The sequence below is a fragment of the Aspergillus japonicus genome, assembly GCF_003184785.1.
Source record: "Aspergillus japonicus CBS 114.51 unplaced genomic scaffold BO86scaffold_108, whole genome shotgun sequence".
NCBI lineage: Eukaryota > Fungi > Ascomycota > Eurotiomycetes > Eurotiales > Aspergillaceae > Aspergillus > Aspergillus japonicus.
This window is the reverse complement of record NW_020291745.1, coordinates 27,065-49,194: the sequence shown is the minus strand read 5'-3', so window position 1 is coordinate 49,194 and position 22,130 is coordinate 27,065. Positions and strand designations below refer to the sequence as shown.

The 22,130-nt window shown below is 52.3% G+C and overlaps 6 protein-coding genes across 6 annotated transcripts; 4 read left to right on the top strand and 2 right to left on the bottom strand.

The window, feature by feature from the left end:
* Positions 1-286: 286 nt before the first annotated feature.
* On the top strand, positions 287-3,445 carry cdc48 (AAA family ATPase CDC48). The gene is made up of 6 exons (XM_025674803.1): positions 287-573; positions 629-656; positions 723-778; positions 846-1,095; positions 1,161-2,652; positions 2,700-3,445. Exons 1-6 carry the CDS (start codon positions 524-526, stop codon positions 3,284-3,286), a joined length of 2,463 nt encoding a protein of 820 aa, XP_025522163.1. The 5' UTR covers positions 287-523; the 3' UTR covers positions 3,287-3,445.
* A 417-nt stretch (positions 3,446-3,862) lies between these two features.
* Positions 3,863-4,312, bottom strand: BO86DRAFT_275849 (uncharacterized protein; the record flags this gene model as incomplete). Its single annotated transcript, XM_025667267.1, has 1 exon — positions 3,863-4,312. A coding segment is annotated over one exon (450 nt), but the record flags the coding sequence as incomplete, so codon positions are not given.
* A 1,907-nt stretch (positions 4,313-6,219) lies between these two features.
* On the top strand, positions 6,220-6,995 carry BO86DRAFT_393564 (uncharacterized protein). Its single transcript, XM_025673046.1, has one exon. The coding sequence runs from the start codon at positions 6,498-6,500 to the stop codon at positions 6,717-6,719; it is 222 nt and encodes a 73-aa protein (XP_025522161.1). The 5' UTR covers positions 6,220-6,497; the 3' UTR covers positions 6,720-6,995.
* Positions 6,996-7,903: 908 nt separating this feature from the next.
* On the top strand, positions 7,904-9,497 carry BO86DRAFT_326189 (adaptor protein STE50; the record flags this gene model as incomplete). Its single annotated transcript, XM_025668557.1, has 3 exons — positions 7,904-8,171; positions 8,237-8,398; positions 8,455-9,497. 3 exons carry the CDS (start codon positions 7,904-7,906, stop codon positions 9,495-9,497), a joined length of 1,473 nt encoding a protein of 490 aa, XP_025522160.1.
* A 272-nt stretch (positions 9,498-9,769) lies between these two features.
* On the top strand, positions 9,770-10,400 carry BO86DRAFT_20801 (uncharacterized protein). The gene has a single exon (XM_025666806.1). The coding sequence runs from the start codon at positions 10,041-10,043 to the stop codon at positions 10,362-10,364; it is 324 nt and encodes a 107-aa protein (XP_025522159.1). The 5' UTR covers positions 9,770-10,040; the 3' UTR covers positions 10,365-10,400.
* Positions 10,401-19,937: 9,537 nt separating this feature from the next.
* BO86DRAFT_373172 (oleate hydratase) lies at positions 19,938-22,050 on the bottom strand. Its single transcript, XM_025670371.1, has 2 exons — positions 21,216-22,050; positions 19,938-21,152 (listed from the first exon to the last, which is right to left on the bottom strand). Exons 1-2 carry the CDS (start codon positions 21,764-21,766, stop codon positions 20,078-20,080), a joined length of 1,626 nt encoding a protein of 541 aa, XP_025522158.1. The 5' UTR covers positions 21,767-22,050; the 3' UTR covers positions 19,938-20,077.
* Positions 22,051-22,130: the final 80 nt, after the last annotated feature.

Genomic DNA, 22,130 nt, shown 5'->3' with positions numbered 1-22,130 from the left:
ATCGCTAGTTCGCTAGTTCGAAGAGCTTCCCCGGGCTTATCAAGCACCCAAAAGCAACGAAGGGCCAGAGGCGGATGATCATTGTGGATACGACTGGCTTCCATGCGGTTCTTCTCCCCCCCAGGCGGTGGCGGAAGGCGGAAGGCGGTGGGTGTCTTTGGGTGGCTCTGCAAACAGCTTAAGTCATCAGTGCAGTTCCCGAACAGGTCCTGGCGCTATCGTCACCTCTTAACAACCTGGAGCTCTTCACTCAATCTCACTTCCCATCTCCCTCCCTCTCCACCCACTTACCCATCTATTCTGCTCTATCACTTTTACATCTCTCCCCCCCCCCCAAATTGCGCCATCTCTCAGACATTTCCTGCTGTCTGTTGAGATCTCTTTCCCTTTCTTCCTTTCCTTATCTTCACTGCCCTCCGTGCCTGTTTCCGAGCTCACCTAATCCGGGACGGCAACAGTCCTTGCTACCTTTCCGACTGACTACGTTGCTTTACGCACGCGCCTTTCTGCACACTCCATCAAGATGAGCGCAGAGCCAGACCACACCCACGAGAAGAAGAGGGTCAACCTCAAGTAGGTCCCATCGATGAAGATTTTTAGTCTTGCCCCGCATGCTAATACATCATAGTGACCCCTCGGGCGCCGAGAAGAAAGAGGTAAAGACTTTGCCTTCCGACTCCGCAGGGACCTTGTTGGTGATATTGACTTGAACTCGTTGTTAGGAGCTTGACACCTCGACTGCTATCCTCAAGAAGAAGAAGAAGCCCAACTCTCTGATGTGAGTTTGCCTGCGTCATTTGTTCTGTGGAGCGGGGGCGGCGATACTGACGTGTGCGTGTCAACAGTGTTACTGATGCCGTCAACGATGACAACTCCGTTATTGCCCTCTCCAACAACACGATGGAGACCCTCCAGCTCTTCCGCGGTGATACCGTTCTGGTCAAGGGCAAGAAGCGCAAGGACACTGTTCTGATTGTCTTGGCGGATGATGATCTCGATGACGGCAGCGCTCGCATCAACCGTGTCGTCAGACACAACCTCCGTGTCAAGCACGGCGACATGATCACCGTCCACCCTTGCCCCGACATCAAATATGTGAGTCCAGCCCCAAGGAGAGCATGCGGTGGTTGGTGACTAACCGCGGTTTCTTTGTGTTATAGGCCAAGCGTATTGCCGTCCTTCCCATTGCCGACACCGTCGAGGGCCTGACCGGCTCCCTCTTCGACGTCTACCTTGCCCCCTACTTCCGCGAAGCCTACAGACCCGTCCGACAGGGAGATCTGTTCACAGTACGAGGCGGTATGAGACAGGTGGAGTTCAAGGTGGTTGAGGTTGATCCCCCGGAGTACGGTATTGTGGCTCAGGACACGATCATCCACTGCGAGGGCGAGCCCATCCAGCGTGAGGATGAGGAGGGCAACCTCAACGAGGTCGGTTATGATGACATTGGTGGCTGCCGCAAGCAGATGGCTCAGATCCGCGAGTTGGTCGAATTGCCCCTGCGTCACCCCCAGCTCTTCAAGTCCATCGGTATCAAGCCCCCTCGTGGTATCCTGATGTACGGCCCTCCCGGTACTGGTAAGACTCTGATGGCTCGTGCTGTTGCCAACGAGACCGGTGCCTTCTTCTTCCTGATCAACGGACCCGAGATCATGTCCAAGATGGCCGGTGAGTCCGAGTCGAACCTGCGTAAGGCTTTCGAGGAGGCCGAGAAGAACTCCCCCGCCATCATCTTCATTGATGAAATCGATTCCATCGCCCCCAAGCGTGAGAAGACCAACGGAGAAGTCGAGCGCCGTGTTGTCTCCCAGCTCCTCACCCTCATGGACGGTATGAAGGCCCGCTCCAACGTCGTTGTCATGGCCGCCACCAACCGCCCCAACTCCATCGACCCTGCCCTTCGTCGTTTCGGTCGTTTCGATCGTGAGGTCGACATCGGTATCCCCGACCCCACCGGCCGTCTCGAGATCCTGTCGATCCACACCAAGAACATGAAGCTGGGTGACGATGTCGATCTGGAGACGATCGCTGCCGAGACCCACGGTTACGTCGGTTCCGATCTTGCTTCGCTCTGCTCTGAGGCCGCCATGCAGCAGATCCGTGAGAAGATGGACCTGATTGACTTGGATGAGGATACCATCGACGCTGAGGTCCTTGACTCTCTTGGTGTCACCATGGAGAACTTCCGTTACGCCCTTGGTGTCTCCAACCCCTCCGCTCTGCGCGAGGTTGCCGTCGTCGAGGTTCCCAACGTTCGTTGGGAGGACATTGGTGGTCTCGAGGAGGTCAAGCGCGAGCTTATCGAGAGCGTCCAGTACCCTGTCGACCACCCCGAGAAGTTCCAGAAGTTCGGTCTTTCTCCTTCCCGCGGTGTGCTGTTCTACGGCCCCCCTGGTACTGGTAAGACCATGCTGGCCAAGGCCGTGGCCAACGAGTGCGCTGCCAACTTTATCTCCGTCAAGGGGCCTGAGTTGCTGAGCATGTGGTTCGGTGAGTCCGAGAGCAACATCCGTGACATCTTCGACAAGGCTCGTGCCGCCGCCCCTTGCGTCGTCTTCCTTGATGAGTTGGATTCCATTGCCAAGTCCCGTGGTGGCTCCGTCGGCGATGCTGGTGGTGCTTCCGACCGTGTTGTTAACCAGCTCCTGACCGGTAAGTTCTTTCGCCTTTGCTTGCCTTTGCTTAGCTGACTGTTCCAGAAATGGATGGTATGACCTCCAAGAAGAACGTCTTCGTCATCGGTGCTACGAATAGACCCGAGCAGCTGGACGCTGCCCTGGTCCGTCCGGGTCGTCTGGATACTCTGGTCTACGTTCCCCTGCCCGACCAGGCCTCGCGTGAGAGCATTCTCAAGGCCCAGCTGCGCAAGACGCCCGTTGCTCCTGATGTCGACATCTCCTTCATCGCCAGCAAGACTCACGGCTTCTCCGGTGCCGATCTTGGCTTCGTCACTCAGCGTGCTGTCAAGCTTGCCATCAAGCAGTCGATCAGCGCGGACATCGATCGCCAGAAGCAGCGCGAGGCCCAGGGTGAGGACGTCAAGATGGAGGACGAGGAGCTTGAGGAGGAGGACCCCGTGCCGGAGCTGACCCGCGCCCACTTCGAGGAGGCGATGAAGTCGGCCAGAAAGTCGGTTAGCGATGTGGAGATCCGCCGCTACGAGGCTTTCGCGCAGAGCTTGAAGAACTCTGGCGGCAGCACCTTCTTCCGCTTCCCTTCCTCGGGTGAGGTGGCGGACAACAACACTTTTGGCGAAGCCGGCAATGATGACAGCCTCTATGACTAAACTGTATCCTTTCATGCTTTGTTTCATGCGCACTTAGTTAGATCAGCGGGGTGAGCCTCGACTAAATCACGTTGGTTGACAAGTACTTTTGTGGCCATTTCTTATTATTCTGGGTGCTAAGATAGTTCTGATCATCTAATAGCCAAGAAGTTGCTACGATGTGTTTCGGTAGTAGAAACTAAGGTGTAAGGAACGAAGTAGTCGAATTTGGTATCTAGAAAATGCAATGCCCACTGTAAACACCGGGGGAGGTCCCGAACCCATCCAAACGCCAGACGAAATGTCTCCCAACACCAACACCAACACCAACACCCGCGTATTTATCAAATATCAAGACAGACAGAAGAGAAGCCAGCAGAGCAGACTCCCTCATTTCCCCTGCTTCAGCTTCATCTTCTTCTCCCCTTTCTTGACGGGACTCCCACTGGCCCCGGCCCCATTACTCTCCCCATGCTTGACCCCCTTGACCCGATCTTTGTGGCCGGGCGTTTTCGTGGTCGTGGTAGTCTGCTCCTTTTCCCTCTCCTTGTCCTTGTCCCCACCCTCCCCGGCCGTGTGACCCGCATCCCCCACCCCATCCCCATCCCCCTCGAGGATCACCACCTCGCGCAGAACCTCCTTGAGGGCGCGGACGCCCTGCTCCACGACGGCGGAGGGGATCCGCACATCCACAGTTTCAAAGTACGCTGCATTATCGCCGCTGCCGCTGGCGTCCTTCCGCCCATTCGCAGCGTGATCCGAGGCATCCTCATCTTCATTCTTGATGCCCGCTGCCCCGTTGGTATTGGTTCTGCTGGGCGAGTGGAGCGACGGATGCCGTCGTCCCTCGGCGGACGCGACCACCGCCTCGATCACCTCGTCGAACCGCTCGCACCGTCCCCCCCGCAGGAGTTCCTGGGCCAGCCGCCGGATCTTCTCGGTCCAGCCGGTGCGTTGCAGGGCCGCGAGGAGCGTGCTGTGCAGGTCGTCGAGGGCCGGCGTGGTGGTTAGGTGCGTTAGGAGGTCGGTTTCAAGGTCGTTGGAGGTTTGGTCGGGGCGGGAGGGCGTTGTCATTTTTTTTTTCTTTTGCGAGGGTTGTGGTTTGCGGGAGGGTTGTGTGGGCTATTCGTGGGGGTTGTGTGGGCTATTCGTGGGTTGAGGTTGAGGTTGAGGTTGTTGGAGATTGTGAGGGGGGTTTTCTGCGGTGGTGGTGATGGTTCAGGTGGTGGCGCTCGAGGGAGGAGGTGTAGGTTTGTTATCCCTGGGGGTGGTGTGTTGTAGCTGGGGTGGATTGACTGTACTGTTGCAGCAGGGTATATGTGTGTCGTGGTGTCGTGGTAATGGTTGAGGGTTCGAGTGCTGGACACTGCAAATCTACCGTACAGTACTCCGTACAAAGGTTGAGGTCGGAGGGGGGAAACTGCGGGCGGCGGCGGGCGGGCGGAGGAGATGGGCGGGCTGGATCCTCGAGCGAGCGGAGAAGCCGGCGGATCAGATCCGATCACATCACATCCTCTCCCTCCTCAAAAGTTACCCGCCGATGCACTTATCGATCCCAGCGCTTGCGTCTTTGCTTGAATGGTACTTCCATTAAGACAGGCGCGACGCAATTAGATAGCAGAGTGCTGAATACAGAGGATGACTGTGTTGCATATGTAGAGTTTCTGCTGGTAGCTGAGTCAATAGACCCACTTGATTGATCAAGCATTCTGTCTATAGAATATATCCCGCAGCCGGTGTCTATTCTGCATCCCTATTGTTGATTATCCTCGGTGTTACAACCCACTAGTCTTCAACGGGCAGACTCAACACACAACATCGCAAAACCATCAACAGTCGAACAATCAAACCCTGCACCGCTCCACGCACCCCCCAACCCGGCCATACCCTGCCCAACGCTTTGCTTCAGGGTACCGCAATGCGATAATAATAGCACATCGCCGCCATCCCCCCCGGTAGCGCCAGCCGCCGGCCGGAGGCAACAAGACCACGATGCAATCCTTGCGCCGGAGACACTGTACACCGCAACCTTACACTCTACCTTACGTACCACAGTCATGGGCTTGCAGGCGAGAGCCCCACTCTCCCAAGAAAGCCTACCGATCGATAACACTGATCGTGGTCATTCCATGCTGAACGCCGCCAGACGATTTGATCGGGGCTGCGCAGGCAGCGTGCCGCGATGGCTTGGGGAGGGGGCAGGCCAGTGGGCCACACCACATGTTCGTGTAATCTTTTTGCTTAGACGCTTGTGTGACCTCAACCGTAGGTCCCCTTGCTTGGCTTGCCAGAAGGTATTATGTAGTTAGTAGCTGGAGGCTGATCCCGTGGCAAGGTGGATGTATGTACTGTGCAGTACAGTTAACTCCCGTGCAGATATCCGCATCGGTTGATGCAGTATGTTCCGGTCGGGGGAATGTCCAGTGGGTTCGTTTCCGACGAGGACGTGGGAGGGAGGGCCTGCTCGGGATGGACTCCGTGGCAAGGACTTTTCTCGGATGTCAATACGTGCTCTAGTCTAGTTACTCAGGATGTCAGGCACTCGACGGAGTACACATAGATTAAAGTGGAGATTCAATGGGTTGGGGTTTTTTCCACCCCTGTCGGTGCGATACTCGCCAGAGTATGGAGCCCAGTCCGGGTGCTTGAGTGCAGTGACCGTTGACGTTGACGTTGACCCATCCGGGCTGGTACCTCTAAAAAGTCGATCCGGAATGGAGATCGAAAAAAAGTTCGATCACCTTGCATGATGGCTACGGTACTTCTGTACAATGTTTCTGCCTGGACTTTGGGTTCCTAGGGTCATAGGTGCAGCAGCGTGGCGGCGACCCGAATGTAGCCGGGCATTGTGGATTACAGCTACAATCACATTCTACCAAGATTTTGTCTTAGAGAATGATAATCCGTTTTAGAGATGAGAATCAATACGAGCAGAGCAGACCAGATCGTACCTTCTAGAAGGAGTTTATTTCCCTCGGCCCCTCCAGCAAGCCCTCGACTCCGAGGTCCTCAGACGCAGACCCAGAAAAGGGGGGAATGGAGGCACCCGTTAACTATTGATTAATATCGTTCCGGTTGATATAGGGCTGGCAAAGACACCTCGAAAACACCATTGGCCAACATGGTCAGAATCTATAGTAGCCAATAATTCAGTCAGTTAACGAGGGCGCGCGTTAATAACTTTAAAAAAAATGCGATAAAAAGCGACAAAAATAAGTCACAAAAAAGCGCCATGGCACAATGTTGGCGGCGGAGAGCCACTGCAAAGGCCCCAGTTCCCCAAAAACGTCAAGGCTCCGGCACTATTGGATTTTTGACAGTGACGGTGGGAGGAGCTTTGGGCTTGGGCTCGTTCCCTCGGTTAGTCCGACCTTGGGATCGAAATAGTTCCCTCGCTAGTCTTCCCCATAATCCAGGGGAGAAGAGACATTGGTGGGCTTGGCGTCGAGACTAGTTCTATATCGGAATCGGAATATTGGGGGTTGATATGGATCGTATGGATAGTTGAGTCGGTATGTGGTGGTGGTAGTGGTGGTAGTGGTGGATGGACTCGGGAAAGGGGGGACGTTATCAAGGATCCGATAGTATGGATCGTCTTGATGGTAGATGATCGAGGATAGACTATAGACTAATGAGTGATATTTTCAGGGGAGGATAACGGTGATATTGCCCCAGTGGGAATATCCTCATTGCATTGATTGCATGTTGTGTGCGATGGATCAGATGGCAGATACTAGGTAGATAGTACTTAGTATATGGAGGGTTTGTTCTCCCACCTAATCATCCAGTCAGTGTCCGGTCCAGACCGCGGGAGATCACGTGCGGCGATCCAAGCATCGAAGCGCCTCTTTTGCCCTTTCGGCGGTTCGTTCGCTACTCCGCGCCCAACCAGCTGCCTCGCTGCTTGCTGCTTGCTGCTGCTGCTGCTGCTGCTGCTGCGCTGCCGCTCCTCTTCTCACTTTCAACTGACCTGCTCTTCCTTCTTCTCTACTTCTGCTTCCTTTTTATTATTTCTTCATCACAGTAAAGAGAGTTCTCGTTTGGTCTTCTAACTTCCTCTTTCTCCTCCACCTTCATTACCTCCACCGTGGCCGTCATCACATTTCCGATCTCTTCCCTCTTCCCCCCCCCAGCTTCCCCGCTCTCGCTGCATGCCTGTGATCATTAGTCTTGTTGGCCTCAGGATCTCCACTCCACTCCTCGCAATCACGGCCATCATCCACAACTCGCCGGTTTCTTCTTTCGCCTCGAGGATTTGACTTCTACCGTCGTCAACGGCTGTCTCCTGTCTATCCCCCACATCTCATCCCAGCCATCTCCAACCACCCCCGCCGTATCTGACACGAGCCGCTTTCCGACCCGGAACCTCGAATCCTGAAACTCATCACCGGCGCTATTGAGAGTTCCTCCATTGTTCGCCCAGATTCCATTCGAGACAGTCTGATACCTTTCGATCGTGCACCCTCCATCCCAACTTCGCTCGTGCTACACCTCGCGCTGTCGTATCCCCCCCCCCCCCCCCCCCACTCCCCCTCGCGCTGTCGTACCCCCCCCCCCCTCCCCTCCAGCCGGTCCGACGTCCAACCCATCTCCCTCTTCGTGCTGGGCGTCGTTGCCGGTCATTGACCCTTATCCACCATGTCTCTCCACACCTCCTATCACGCCGATTCCGATGCAGACGACGAGTACGAACGCAGTGTCATTACCTCACCTCACCTAGCCACCGATTCGGAAGCCTCCCCCTCCGAGTCCGAGTTTCCCTCCGCCGAACATACCCCGACCACCCTGGCCAATTTCGACGATAACCCCCGCTCGCCTAAGACAATCATCACAGAATGGACGGCCGAAGAGTGCGCACATTTTGTTGCCGCTTTGGGTCTGCGTCAGTACTGCGCGGCCTTTTTAGGTGAGTGCTTCAACGATATCCTGGCGCGGTCGATGCTCATCCGTTCTGACTTTTTGATCCTACAGAGAACGAAATCGTTGGCGAAGCGCTTATCGCACTCAAACACGATGAACTGAAAGAGATGGGTATTGCTAGTGTGGGGCACCGGTTGACCATCCTCAAGAGCGTCTACGAGACCAAGGTCAAGCAAGATATTCCGCTGGACGCCGATCACTACATTCCACTCTGTACGTCTATCCCCGGACTGGATACTGGAATAGTTTGCTGACGTCCGATTGCATAGCTGCCGACCAAAGTATGAACGAAGGTGCCACACAAGACGATGTCGCTCGTTTGATTCAGTCCATCCGATTGCGGGACGAACGCATAGTCACCGTGGAGGCAGAGTTGCGGCGCATGGCAGACGACTACCGCCGGTTGCGCGAGGAACTCCTACCTGTCTTCAAGATGGCCAAGGATCGATCGCAACCGCTGCCACCCCCATCGGCGGTACCCGCAACTGCAACAGAAACCTATCACGAGCCCCCCAATCTCACCTCTCCCTCTGGAATCACGCTCCTGGATCGCTCGGGGTCGATTCTCTCGAGAACATTCTCCAAGAGAGGACACACCGGCGGGACTACCCCCAAAACCAGCTCACCCACTTATATCCCACCTTCCATTCACGAGGGACGCATGTATGGTGACGGCGGTGGGTTGGATCCGTCCACGGCGAACTCATCCCACATGGCTATGATGAACGGAAAGGCCCAGCTATCGCCAGGAATCCCGTCGCCGACCTCCCCAGGCAACCTTCACACACAGACTCTGGCCTCACGGGCCTACTCCCAGCCTAGTTCGGCCAGCATCAACCACGCCTCCCACAACCACCACGACGACACGCCTCCGACGCAATCCCGCTCGGACCGCTTGAATCCTACCCCGACGCAAGCCACGCGCCCTGACATCCCGACACGGTCAGATTCTCGAGCGACTGGGGACCCCCCGAGCGTGGAGATCTTCAAGTCTTTCCGAGTATCGTTGGATGACCCCTGCCATAAAGTCCTCCCCGCCGCTCTGAAGAAGTACAACATCAACGCGGACTGGAAGCAATACGCACTGTATATCGTATATGGTGACCAGGAACGATGTCTCGGGTTAGAGGAGAAGCCGTTGATCTTGTTCAAGCAACTTCAAAACGAAGGACGGAAGCCGATGTTCATGCTGCGGAAACAAGTCCATCCACTGGAGAACAACATGTATCCCACCGGTAGCGGGTCAGCCCCGAATAGTGCTGGTTTCGAAGGGCGACAAGCTCAAATCAATCTACCTGGCGGAGTTTTGTGAGCATTTCTATATGATCTGCCTTACTTTCTTGCTTGAGATACCCCAGGCACCGCGGGTGCCCCATTTCTTTCCCTCCCCCTCTTTCATCCTCCTCCATCCCGCCTCCCAAGCTTCTACATACCTTGACATTCCTCCTTCTCATGAGTCCTCATCTCTTTGGCGTGCATACGTGTCTCACAATATGGCGTTGGGCTTGGCTTCAGGGTAACGCGGAATCGGAAAAGCAAAGCACATTGACACAGCGTGGTGATTTATTTCTATTCTCATTCTTGTCCATATACTTTACATCTATATCTACCCTAATCGTGTCTCAATATGAGTATGTCAAAGCCCACCGCGAGCGACATTTTAGTATGTTATAGCTGCTCGTATTCTGTGCCGTGACTGGGACTCGACCAGAATCTGCACTCCACACCGCTAGCACAAGGCTAGTACGGGGGCTCTGCAATGTAAAGACCGCTACACCACCGCGGCGGTTGTTGTACAGTAGCCCTCGACCCTCAAATTATAGCCCCACTCTTCTGGACGCCTCAGGCAGCAAGGATGCCCTACCACCGTCCATTTTTGTGGCGTATTGCTTTTTCTGTGGGTGTTGTGATATGGATCGTGGGGATTGTTTACTTGGTGGTTCTTGTTGGTGGGATGATGGGATGCCGGCGCTATGTATCTGCTTCGACGAGGAGGAGGAGGAGGAGGAGGTGGTTGTGGTGGTGGCACTGGTTGATCTGCGAGCTCGATGGGCTGCATAACATGGGCATGGGTCTTGAGGTATGGGCGAGACTCAGTTACAGGTTGGTGCCAGGGTGGTTGTTGTCGTTGCGATCTCCTGCGATGTCGTATGTAGGATTGAAGACCCGATTCCCTTGAGAGTGACGTCGTGCTCGTATGCCGGCAGGCTGGAATTATCGGTGGGGATTGAAGCGGATTTTGGAGGTCGGTTACTGTCTGCAGTGACGGATTCTTGCAGCACGAACAACTGATTGAGGATGGACAGCATTCAAGGCGGCGACGTTAGTGATGTGCTTAGTGTGCTTAAGAAGGTGGATGTACTGGTCTAAGGAATGATGCTGACGAGGAAACGTAACCGGTTGATCATTGTTTGGTATAGAATGTACTATACAGTATTCTCTGATGAGGGGAAAGAGCACGAGTAATATTGCGGGCCGGCGCACTATGCGAGAAAAGTCAGGTATGCGCGGATCGAGAATTGAAGGTATGGCTCGACTCCAGACACCGCAAATACCAATTGTCAGACTGACATTCTCCACCATGCTGCTCTGATTGATTCCCATCCTACTGATTTAATGCTAAGCTTAATGGCACCGAGAAACTGATAGCAGCCAGTAGCTCAGGGCAAGCATCGACTGGCGTAGGGGGAGCCGTATCTCTCTAGAACTTGTGAAGGCATTTGCAGGAGCGGTCGGGCTGCAGGACTGGGCTTGGATCTGCTTGAACTCGGTTAGCTAACAACATCGACTGAAGCGATGAGTCCCCCGCTCTCTTGCAGAGTTTCGGGTCTTCACCTAGGCATTGTCATACTAGACTGTTGAGGCCTCCGAGCCCTGGCTCGTCCCACCAAAATGAAGGAATCGACCTAATACTCGCACGGATGTCGGTATTCGTGTACCAATGGAATGATGGGAAATGTGATGTTATCAAGCAGGCAACGCACGCAGTACAAAGCGTGAGATATTTGATGGAAATAGAAAAAGGCCTGATCTAGGTTCTCGCGCCTCCTCCTCAGTAGGCATTGATTATCATCGCTCCTGTGGAATGGTCATGACAAGATGCATGGTTGTCATTGCTGGAATGGGATCGGGTCGGACGGTTGACCAGGCTATGTGCTTTCTGGTTCATTCCTTCAGAAAACGAGCAGTGACTATTCCCTTCCGGCGCTGGGTAGTTCTCGGCACACCGACTGAATGGCTCTTTGTTCCAACTTCCGCGGCGCACCGGTGTCGGGGTGGTGTCGGAGACCAGTGGTCTTCTGTCTTCGCAAGCATGTGTACGGCTGACTTGCTCATTCGGAGCGTGACATGCTACCACTGTTGCGCTACGGTAACGGGGATTCTCAAGTTATTCGGAAGTGCATTTGACCAGGGGCTCGGGTAGGTCACACAGGAGCCCTAAGAGGCGTGCACCGAACCCGGTGCCTAGAAAAGAGCGTGAACTGATGCGATGCTGCAAGCGAACGGGGCACATCGTCAAAACCCCCGTCGCTGGTTGCTTATTTGCAATGGATTTTCTTTCGGGGCATCAAACGAACCCCCTGCTTCACATCTGGAACATCATACGGGGCGTGCCTAATCGTCCAACCCAGTGTAGTTGAGCCATTGTTCGTGCGTGACGATCATCGGGTCGGGGTAGGCATCTCTGGCCGGGGTAGCAAGCAAAAGCACAAAAGAAATTAGGCATAATTTGCAGGAGAGAAGTGATGTCGATAGTCGTGTCGACGCTGTTGCCGACGCAAATGTGTTCGGCCATGGTTAAACGTCCTTGGGCTTGCTTGTTTGCTGTTTTAGGACCTCAGTCTATAACCTACGTCTGCAACTTTTTGTTGTACAAGAACACGATTTTTGTAGGCTGATCTGTCAGTGCGAAGTTATCGCCGTTCAGGGACAAAGGTGTGGCTCTATGAGATGAGAGCTCGATTTGTCCGAGAGATTCAGTGGGCATCTGTAGGAGATCACAGGCTGGCTTGCTTCGAACAGGTCTCGCTCTTGATTATATGAGTCAAGTATCTGTTTCTCGGATAGAGAGTAAGCTAGGGTATGATAGAAGATGGGGCTTGAAAGACGGAAGACGAGTGGGAGCCCAAGTTCTAGGCTCGTTGAGGACAGGTAGTTGAGGTTAGACAAGACGAACAACTTGGCTGATCGTCTGGTTGGCGGATGTCAACCCTCTTGCTCTTCCCCTTCTTCTTGTTTCTGTACTTTCGGAACTTACTCCCCTTCTCTGCTAAAGTGTAGAGCCTCTTCAGGCAAAAGAATTTGTTTAAGCAGAGTCACAAACAGCTTGGGCAAAGGACCTTCTCGTCTGAGTGCTCTGTTTGACGCAGATCTCTGCGCCAAGTGGGAAGACCGTACATGTGCGTCTTGCGTGGATTCGTTGCACAGCGAGCATATCTGCCGAGTGCGGACGCGATATCGGGAGCAGAAGAGAACAGCAAGCTGGCTCATTGCTCAGACTCGGCAGACTGAAGAGTAGGAAGGAGACTACGAGTATATTTCTTAATAGCATTCGATTCGAAAACAAGGATGTACTTTAAAGACGGCAATGCTGACACATAGCAATATAGATCCGGTCTGTTAGCGCTTCGTGCATTTCCAGTCATGCCTTTCTTCACCGCAAGGGTGAGCGGTGGTGTGGCAGGGCGAGGATGACATGCTTCGCGTTATGATTCTTCTTGTCATTGCTTCTGTGGGGACTGGCCGCCGTGACATCGAGTAGATTGTCGTAGATTCGGAAGAGCTCTTCCGCCTTGAAACCAGAGTTGTCTTTCTTCGATTTTGGCTTCACTTTCTGCTTCCTGAACTGGTTCCAGGACCATCTTCAAGCTTCCAGCCGCCAGCTTTTACCGTCAGAGTACTAGACAATGTTGCACGTCATTCTCTATATCCTCTTTGTGAGGGAGCACGGCAATCAGCTAGCGATTGAGTCTTTTGCCAGGTAGCGAACTACATGCTCAAATAGCTGAGCTCTAGTCGCTTCAGTATTGAAAGTAGTTTTCTTGGAAATCATCTTCATCCCATGTACTAGTAGCGCCCTGCATAGCAAAGTCTTGCAATTCGCCGACTCTTCTCCGCCCTATTTCCAACATCGCCTTCCCATTCCATGTCATTCGGCTCGAAGCACGATCATGGGAAAAAGAGTAGCCGTAGTTGACCTTTGCTCAATCTTGTAGAAGATTCGATAATCCGATAACTGGGTGGTACTGGTCCATGCGCGCATAGATGATCCTGGCATGCTGCGATCCCACGCCCGCGCGAAAGACGGTGCTCTTTTTCCGAGTTTCTTGGTATCTGGCTAGTGTTTTGCGCACGAATTTTCTCTTGATTCTTCTCTGTTTGGGAGAGAACCATGCTCATTGAACAGACGCTGCACCGCATGCGCTGTGGGGAGGCCCGACGAGGATTGATTGGCGGATTGCTTCTTTCCACTCGAGTGCTTTCGGATTCTCTTGTTTTGTGAAGATCTTGTGTCCGCGTGTAACTTTGCCCTCGATCTGCCTTGTTGTTCTTGCAGCTTCGAATTTCTCCGTAATAGACATGCAGAGATAACTTCTTTGTGATGCTCAGTATTTCTGTCTGCCACTGGTAGATCAGGTGTGGAGGCACCGGAATTAGTATCGGCTTCATTCGATAGCTTGGACCTAGGTGGTCCTGGATGCTCAGCTCCAAACCACACATCTGAGCCACACAGCCTGGAGCTTCAAGAGGAGTACTAGAAGACTCTTCAGGCAAAAGTAATAAGTTCATGGCTTTTCCTTTCTCTTTTTCTGTATCAGCAAAAGGCTAAAAAAGACCAAAGAAGGCGATGTCGCAAAGACCAGCACAACTCAAAATTTTATATTCGAACGGAGTTCGTCTCCGTGCGTACAGCTGTAATAGCTTAGGCGTACCTTTGCTACTCCAGGGAAAAACATGTGAGTTGAAGATCAATCTTGACACCAAGCGTAGGATGATCCCAGACGGTGATGCTCAGACAGAATCCCAGACTACTCCGGCATCTGGCCAATGCTTCTCTCAGGAGGGTGCGGCAGAGTCATGAGACTACTCCGGCATCTGGCCAATGCTTCTCTCAGGAGGGTGCGGCAGAGTCATGAATACATCACGACTGATGGAGATGGAGGCAGGAACGACAAATGACGCAGGGAGAAGGGCAGGTCATAGCAGCGACTTCTTTTTTTGAAATGATAATGGCGTTTCCTGGCGAAAAGTTGACAAGCGCGAACCAATTATTAGTCGAAGAATTTGAAATGTCCTGGATAGACAATCACGAGGCTCTGGAAGATTTCGGCCTGGACTCAGAGGTACGAGCCCTAATGCCATCTCTAGAGAATAGCTGGGATAAAGACGCATGCGATGCATACGTAGCTTAACCTTAGTTCAGGAATTCTCTCCAACATCCCTGACAACACACTGGGGCTCGCGGAGCGAAATTATCTTCTGAGCAAGGCGAATTTGACTTCTGCTTCGACGTCGGCTGCATGGGCTAAGAGCACGTCAACAGTAAAACGGCATACAAGAGCGCCCGACGTCCGTCGTAATTCCACACATCTATCCCTGCGTCATACGTGAGAAGCAGCTCTACATAGGATGTGGGAGAGCGTGTCAAGCTCGTAGAAGAGGATGTGCCGAGGCTAGTATCAGCGCCGTTCCACACTGCAGACACGTCGTATTGAAATTCGCTCCGGCGATCGAGAAGGGATGCGACCAGCAATATCACCGGCTCGTCTATTTTTCCCTTCGACTGCCCGAAGCTTTTGCGGTGGGGTTCATAATGAAGGCCTAGATAGGATAGACCAGATTAGAGGTAGACATAGAAGAGTGTGGTCAGCTCCCTCATCGTTGCCCAATATGGCAGCGTATTGCAGAGCTGTCCGTCCCTATCTGGAGATTACTGTATCGCTGGGCAAGGTACTCGAGTAGTCTGAGATGTCGATAGGGACGGGGACCATTCATACTTCGTGGTAGAATATCGCAAGAGGATTTGGTGCAGCCTCGATGTTTTTGCCCAAGATGGCATTGCGGGAATCACCATTCAATCCACCAAGTTGTTATTGAATGGATGAGGAGGAGTCAACCTGTATTCTCTTAAAACAAGATGATCCAGCATGCATTAGAGAGCGTAATCGTGGAAGGCCCAACGCTACCCGCGACAAAGCGGCTGCACTGTTCAAATTTGTTTTTGATCCTGATTCATTTGCGGACTGTGATGCGGTATACTTTGCGGAAGCTATCCCGAAAGGCGTTGGGAGTCTGAAACATGATTGATAATGCTGACGAGGAAGACATTCAATCGACTCCGTACCTGTGCTTCGTTGGACCGGGAGTTCCTGGTGGCTACCTTATGGTCAAGTGTAGGGCTCCGTGTTATGGCCGGAGACAAGCCATCTGCTTCCACGGAACGTTATTGTCTGTTTGCATATATGTGGCACGTTGACATGATTGCCGAGATGAGGAGTGCATCTGAGGACTTGCAATATCTGGGGAATGATATGCGATATACCAGGCAAAGAGTTGTATTCTTTTGACCTAGAGAAAGCTTTAGCACGCTGGCTCAATTTATTGCCTGAGTCTCATAGCGTTCGTGATTGTTATGAAGAGGGTCTGTTATGGGCGTTAAGTGCCATTTCAAGTTGACAAGACTTTTCCTCAGTCAATGGGATGTATCTCGAAAGAGCCATCCATGGCAACAGCAGTAAACGGGTAATGTGCCTGGAAGCAAGCATGCACTGCCGGTTGGCCAGAAGACTGACAGGAGCCCGTTTCAACCTTTGCATCGAATCTGCTGGGGCTGATATGATTAGCAAGAATATGTCCTTGTAACCGTAGATTGGAGGAAGAATAGGAAAAGAAGACCAACAGTATTCGTCTTTGATATCCGTTGATGGCCCTACCAAGTACGATACTTGCAAATCAAACCCAATCAATGGCCATCCTGTCACACCATTGTATGCGCACCATGCTCTTGTGCTCCTCGATACTCTTTGGGTGGTAGTCGGGGGCTGTAATACACCAAGGACTCGTCGCTGGCTTGGTATCACGGCTTTTGTCATCGAAGTCAATATGCAGCTATTGCGATAACGGCTCTAGTGCGTAACCGACGAGTGATACATCTGAAGCCACGCCTCGAGCTCTGAAAGAAACATCTTCTGCTATATTATGAAGACTGCTACAGGCGAGTCTCCTTGTTGCTATTGCTCAATGCTGTAGAGGCGTGCTAACTCGACGACATCGTGTATGCGGATACGCTCACGGCCACAACTGTGTAACCTGGTTGCTTGTACCGAATGGTATATTGAGAGAATGATTGGATAAACGTAATAGTGGTCTAGCAGCAACAGACGAGGTTAGTTAGATGATAATAAATATTAGCGAAAATTGGTAGAGAAAAATGCAAAAAAAGCATATATGTGGAAGAATGCCGTGGAAAGTTATAGTGGCCGAAAACTGGAGGAAGAAGAGAGAAGAAGAAGAGATTTCCAAACCTGAGAATAGTACACCACCTTATGCTAATCAGTAGCACGGCCTGGAACAAGGTCGATGATGCCAGAAGATCAAGCATAAAAAGTATATGGCTTGAGTAGTTGGAAATATGGGCTGGATGAGATCTCCGCGCTTGCGGCGCTGAGACAACCTCCTTCGGGATATTTGTGGTGCCTTGCATACACGGACGACGCGGTCTTTGCATAGGAAGCACAGTCTTTGCATAGGTAGCACAGTAAAGACTGTGCCTCCATAGGGAAATTTGCCATACGCTTGAGAGTCAATATTAGGGCAAGATTCTCTTGCTCTGGGCCTCAACCCTCTGCCGCAGCTCCGCGGCTTTCTCCCGCTTTCGTCTCACCTCCGCCTCTTCTGCCACTGCCCCCTTCTTCGAGGCGCTCGGCCTCTCGTAGCTTTACCGGCAAGTAAACTATTAGCCCAGCTGCAATCAACCTGCAAATGCCCTCGGTTGGGACTTACCAGCACCTCATGGAAGGTGTCCTTGTTCTCCAGCCCATTGCGGGCCTGCCGCTTCTTCTGAATCTTCTTCTCGTCTTTTTTCCCGCAGAGCACAGGGGCGATTGCCCGCTGAAACCAGGATGATCCATAAAGACAACGCAATGGTTTAATGGGTTATGGTATGATCGCCCATGACCAGTGAGGGATATCTCTGAATCTTGCCAGATGAACACTCCAATTCTCGAGTATACAACCAGGACCTCTGGTCACATAGTCTATCAGACGGCCCAGATGATCTGAGATAATCGCAACCGACCTTGTCATTCTTGCCGACTATCGGGAAGTAATTTCGTTTGCCCCCTGCGTCTCCAAGTGCAATACGCTCTTGGGGAAGCCTGATTATCTAGAGTCGGATCAACCAGGCAAGTGATCCGGCTTCCTTCGACATGATGGGCTGCCTGATGCATGAACTGGTAGTTATGCATCACCGTCAGCACAGCAATATAAGACGTCTAAGCACCCATCCGAATTTCTCTGTCGTGAATTCTAGCTTGTCCTTTGATGTACTGTCCCATAGAGCAGACATATGCTGCAAGCTCTGACACATCTGAATAATCAAAGACGACAGCAGTACCGGGATGCAGATCACCACAATCAAAACGTGCACAATTAGCACATTCTTGGATATCACGACAACAGGACTTTCTGCTATAACAGTTCTTGGCAAGTCGTGGAAACCCGTTGCCATACACAGACCTCTGGCTTCGGAACATGCAAGTTTTATTGCCTTCTCCGTCGACTGGAAACCAGGCGCGGTATCGGGGAAGTCTCCGGACACGAACCGTGTAAAAGGAGAGAGGGGTTTCTGATGGAAGAAGTCTTCGTCTTGAGAGGAGATGAGCCAGCAAGGTGCGCGTCTCGTAGAATGACGAACGATAACACATTGGCGATCTGCATTGGAAAGTCTTGTATGGTATTACGGCCCATTAGCATTGCCAGGCTCAACATGTTTGAGAGCATGCACTCAGTGGCTCGATATCATGCTCTGCCTGGCAGGCCACGGCCGCCGGGACGGATGGCGGAGTTGGAATCGTCCCCATTCTCCAGCGGTCACAATAAGTCAGGAAAGCGTGGCGTACTCTATCTGGCAAGCCTGGACCTCCGTGACCGGCGGAGAAGCTGGAAACACCCCCATTTCCCATCCATGAAGGTGTATCAGTAAAGGTTGCGTACTGTCTGGCAGGCTACGGGCGCCAGAACGGGTGGCGAAACTGGAATCTTCCCCATTCCCAGCCGTCACAACAGACCGGGAAATGGAAATCATGATCCGTGAGCTTTGTAAAAGGTGAGAGGTGGTTAATGATGGAAAATCAACTTTATTCGTGTTTAGACTGGTCCTTTTGGTAAAGAATCAGATAGCCATTGACTGGCTGGATTAGCACCGCATTGCTGGGTGGAATGGGCTTCAGATACTTACTAGTAATTTAACCAGACTACGCCCTGCACGCCAGTTCAATGTCAACGTCTTGTAGGACTGGGGACAGACATGATCAGGCCACCATTCGTCGATGGCTCATAAGCCTGGTAAAGTGGTAGAGTGGAAGACAGAACACTCTGCACAGGATGATGGGTATTTGTTTTGAACTTGTTTTGGAAGCAAGCTGCTGGATCAATGCGGAGTATCCTAAGCCGACAAATGTAGGTATAACGGATGTTGGTGTGGATCAGGATGTCAACCTGAATAGATTCTGAGATTTGAAAATGGTATGGAACGAGACCGCAGATTCGGGAACATGGGGTAGGGATGGAACAACTTGAATATGGATTTTTTTTCCATTGATAGAACAGATCTTGATTAGATTGTGCAAACTGTTCTTGTAGCGCAGTTCATATGGTGATGGCCATGTCTCAAGATTGGATTGAAAAGATCAAGAAAAAACGGAGATCAGAAACCAAGTTTTCTCCTGTTGGAGTAGATTGTCAGGCTTCTTGCAGAGACCTAGTCTCGTTGAAGAAGTTTCTCAATAGTACTGAGGAAGAGGATGGAAGAGATGTGCTGGGGAAAGATCAACTCAGTCAAGGGAGTACGGAGGTAGAAGGTGAGAGAGATGTGTTGGAGAGAAGTAAGGTAGTCAGGATAGTACTGGGGAAGAAGTTAGAGAGATGTATTGGAGAAAGATCAAGTCAGTCAGACCTGGAAGCGAGAGGTTGAGTCTTCAGCCAGCCGTATTCACAAGGGTGGACAATAGGGATATTCACGTGGGCTTAGGATTGGAGTTAACCAAAGTAGGCTTGATGTATTCACAGGAGTCTGTAACTGTCCTTATAGCGGTGTCCAGGTTGCCAAGCAAAAGGTTGGACCAGTGAAGGTCACAATAATGAAGCCACATCCTCCAGGGTTAGGAGTAATATTCTCTGGAGTTTCAAGCTGTTGAGGTTGATCTCTCAGTGCATTGTGCTGATGAATGAGCCAAGTCGAAAACATCTCGAGCACAGAGTGAACACAGATACAGGCTGTGAAAATTGGTAGATCCAAGCGCTGCAGGCGAGGAAATGGTGGGAGGTTACCTTGTGGCGGCGTGCCAAAAGCTTCAGTCGTTTGCTTGTGCTCAGTAAGAAATTCTGGATAAGTGGGGAGGCAGGACCAGTGTAGATCTAGTATCCTTTTCTCTGCTTTGCAGTTATGTGCAATGAATTTCTCGGACTGGGAAAGAAATATCTAGCAAAGGGTGAGCATTGCAGAAGTGGAATGCAAGGATCGGATTAAATTAAATTATCAGACTACCCCAGATATCCAAGAAAATGAAGTACTCAATCTGTGTGGACAATGAGATCCGACAGCTTAACTCGGATATGCCCGGTGATCGCCCATGAAGATGAAAAGATAAGCAAATAGACCAGAAAACAAAGCTAAACCAGCAAATCCAGAATCTCCAGGAAAATATTCTTGTTCACCGAGACCGGCCGCTGCGGAAGCCCTAACAACTCCGCCACAGCCACCTGCGCCGTACGCACACTGTAATCCAAACTCATGGTGGTATCATCCGGAAGCTCCGCGAACTGCCCCAGCATGGCCACATTAGTCGTGTTGGGGGGAATCACCGGCGGGCGGTCCTTCGCACTGCGCGTCAAGAACGGCGCCGTCCCTAGGGGCATGCCACAGGGGATCGTGATAGCGTTCTCCGCGAGCATCACCTCCTGGCACGGGAGAAAGTTAAGGTGCGCCAGCACCTCGGTGAAGATCTCTTTGCCAGTGCAGGCGAACATGGGCTTGTGCACAAAATTGCCCTCCTCGGAGGGACGCAGCGCGTATCCGCACAGGATGTGCACGTCGTCCGGCTGCGAGGCGAAGAGGGTCTGATGGGGAACACTGATAGTCAGCGACCAGTTACTCTTGACTAGAGAGAGGAGAGCCCCGGTGCCGGCCTTGTCCTGCGTGAGTTTGTCGTAGAGGTCCATGAACGTTGAGCCGCGTAGGGTGGTTGTGAAGGTTTCGATGCCCGACTCCAGCGGACGGGACAGGAAGGTCATCGGGTCTCCAAATTTCGGGGACTTGCGGGCAAGCGTCTGCCACAGACGCCATTCACGGAGGAGAAGGTCCTCCCAATCCGACGAGAGGAACGGTGGGGGGTGGTCGTTGGAGCCGAAGACCGCCCCGGAGCGTGAAAAGCCGACATCAACCAGACAGATGTCTTGGGGGTCTAGATCAATCAAGCACTCTCGGTCGTCCTCCATCACAGTGATCTCGGAGACCGTGGTCGGGTCGCTGTCGGGATAGAACTTGATGTCTGTGACTTCTGCGTGGTAGCGGAAGTCTACCTTTTCGTTCTTCAGATACCGTGTGATGGGAAGGACAATCGATTCGAAGAGGTTGAATCGCGTATGAATGGATTTCTCGACATCGTTCAGAGTCTGAATGTCTTCAAGGTATTTTCGAAGATGGCGTCGAAATTCGACAGCGCTGTGCCACGGCTGGAATGCGAACCTGAGTGAGGAGTTAGAAGCCATTTATGAGTATGTGGTTCAAACCCCGCAAAACCATGCTTACGTGGTGGACCATAAGGACCAGAACCCCGTGTCAAAGAATGGTTTCTCAAAGACTTCCTCGATTCTTTTCGCGTGCAGCGCTCGTTCAGGGTTCACGATGAACTTGATCAGCTCCATCCGATCCTTCAGACCCAGCTGAATGCCCTTCGTAGACACCGCTTCAGTGCCCGAGGGATCCAAGCTCACAGCTCGGGGAACAGGGTGCGGCAGTCCTCTGTGTGGCAGTTGACATCGAAACTCACGCACATCATCCGCCAGCGATTTACCATTATGCTGGATATCCGGTACCAGATCCAGGAGCTCCTTCACACACTCCCCATGGAGGTAGGGAAGGCAGTAGAAGGGAAGAGAATAGCCGTCTTCCGCGTTCCCGGAAACGATCATTTCACCTCCCACGTCGGAATGGAGGTCGAAAATATGAATATGGGCACCGGGAATGCCTCCTTTCCTGATAAGGTAGACTGCTGCGACTAGAGAGGCCAATCCATGGCCGACCAGCCATGCTTGGATGTTGCTTGGGTCTTGTCTGCACAGGTCGGAATTGCGCTCCATCGTCAGAGTGTAGAATTCGAGGACAAATATGGTGGTGTCGTAATCCTGTCGTAGAGTTCAAGTCGCTCTTACCTATTTATGTCAATGGCTGAGCAGGGGTGCTGCTCATTCACTGAATATCCCCTCAAATCTGCTGATAGTCTTACGATCCTCGCCACAGGCATGAATCATATGCCGACTTGTTCCGAGGTTGTGTTGTGCAACCATAGTGCGGACGAGGCCTGCCTTACTGGATTGCACAGGGTGAGTGGGCTGATGCTGACATTGAGTTTGACAGAGCTGAGTCGAACCAGACTTTTGTACATCGGAGAAGCGAGAGCTGCGAGATGCATTATATCATAGGCAGGGAGCTTCTTTGTTCGGG

Excerpts from the sequence above, each read along its gene's own strand:
- BO86DRAFT_393564 (XM_025673046.1), top strand. The coding sequence starts at position 6,498 with ATGGCACAATGTTGGCGGCGGAGAGCCACTGCAAAGGCCCCAGTTCCC.
- BO86DRAFT_373172 (XM_025670371.1), bottom strand. The coding sequence starts at position 21,766 with ATGGAGCGCAATTCCGACCTGTGCAGACAAGACCCAAGCAACATCCAA. Across the intron at positions 21,153-21,215 it reads TGGTCCTTATGGTCCACCAC|GTTCGCATTCCAGCCGTGGC; the intron begins GTAAGCATGGTT and ends CTCCTCACTCAG.
- cdc48 (XM_025674803.1), top strand. The coding sequence starts at position 524 with ATGAGCGCAGAGCCAGACCACACCCACGAGAAGAAGAGGGTCAACCTC. Across the intron at positions 779-845 it reads AAGAAGCCCAACTCTCTGAT|TGTTACTGATGCCGTCAACG; the intron begins GTGAGTTTGCCT and ends GCGTGTCAACAG. Across the intron at positions 2,653-2,699 it reads TGTTAACCAGCTCCTGACCG|AAATGGATGGTATGACCTCC; the intron begins GTAAGTTCTTTC and ends TGACTGTTCCAG.
- BO86DRAFT_20801 (XM_025666806.1), top strand. The coding sequence starts at position 10,041 with ATGCCCTACCACCGTCCATTTTTGTGGCGTATTGCTTTTTCTGTGGGT.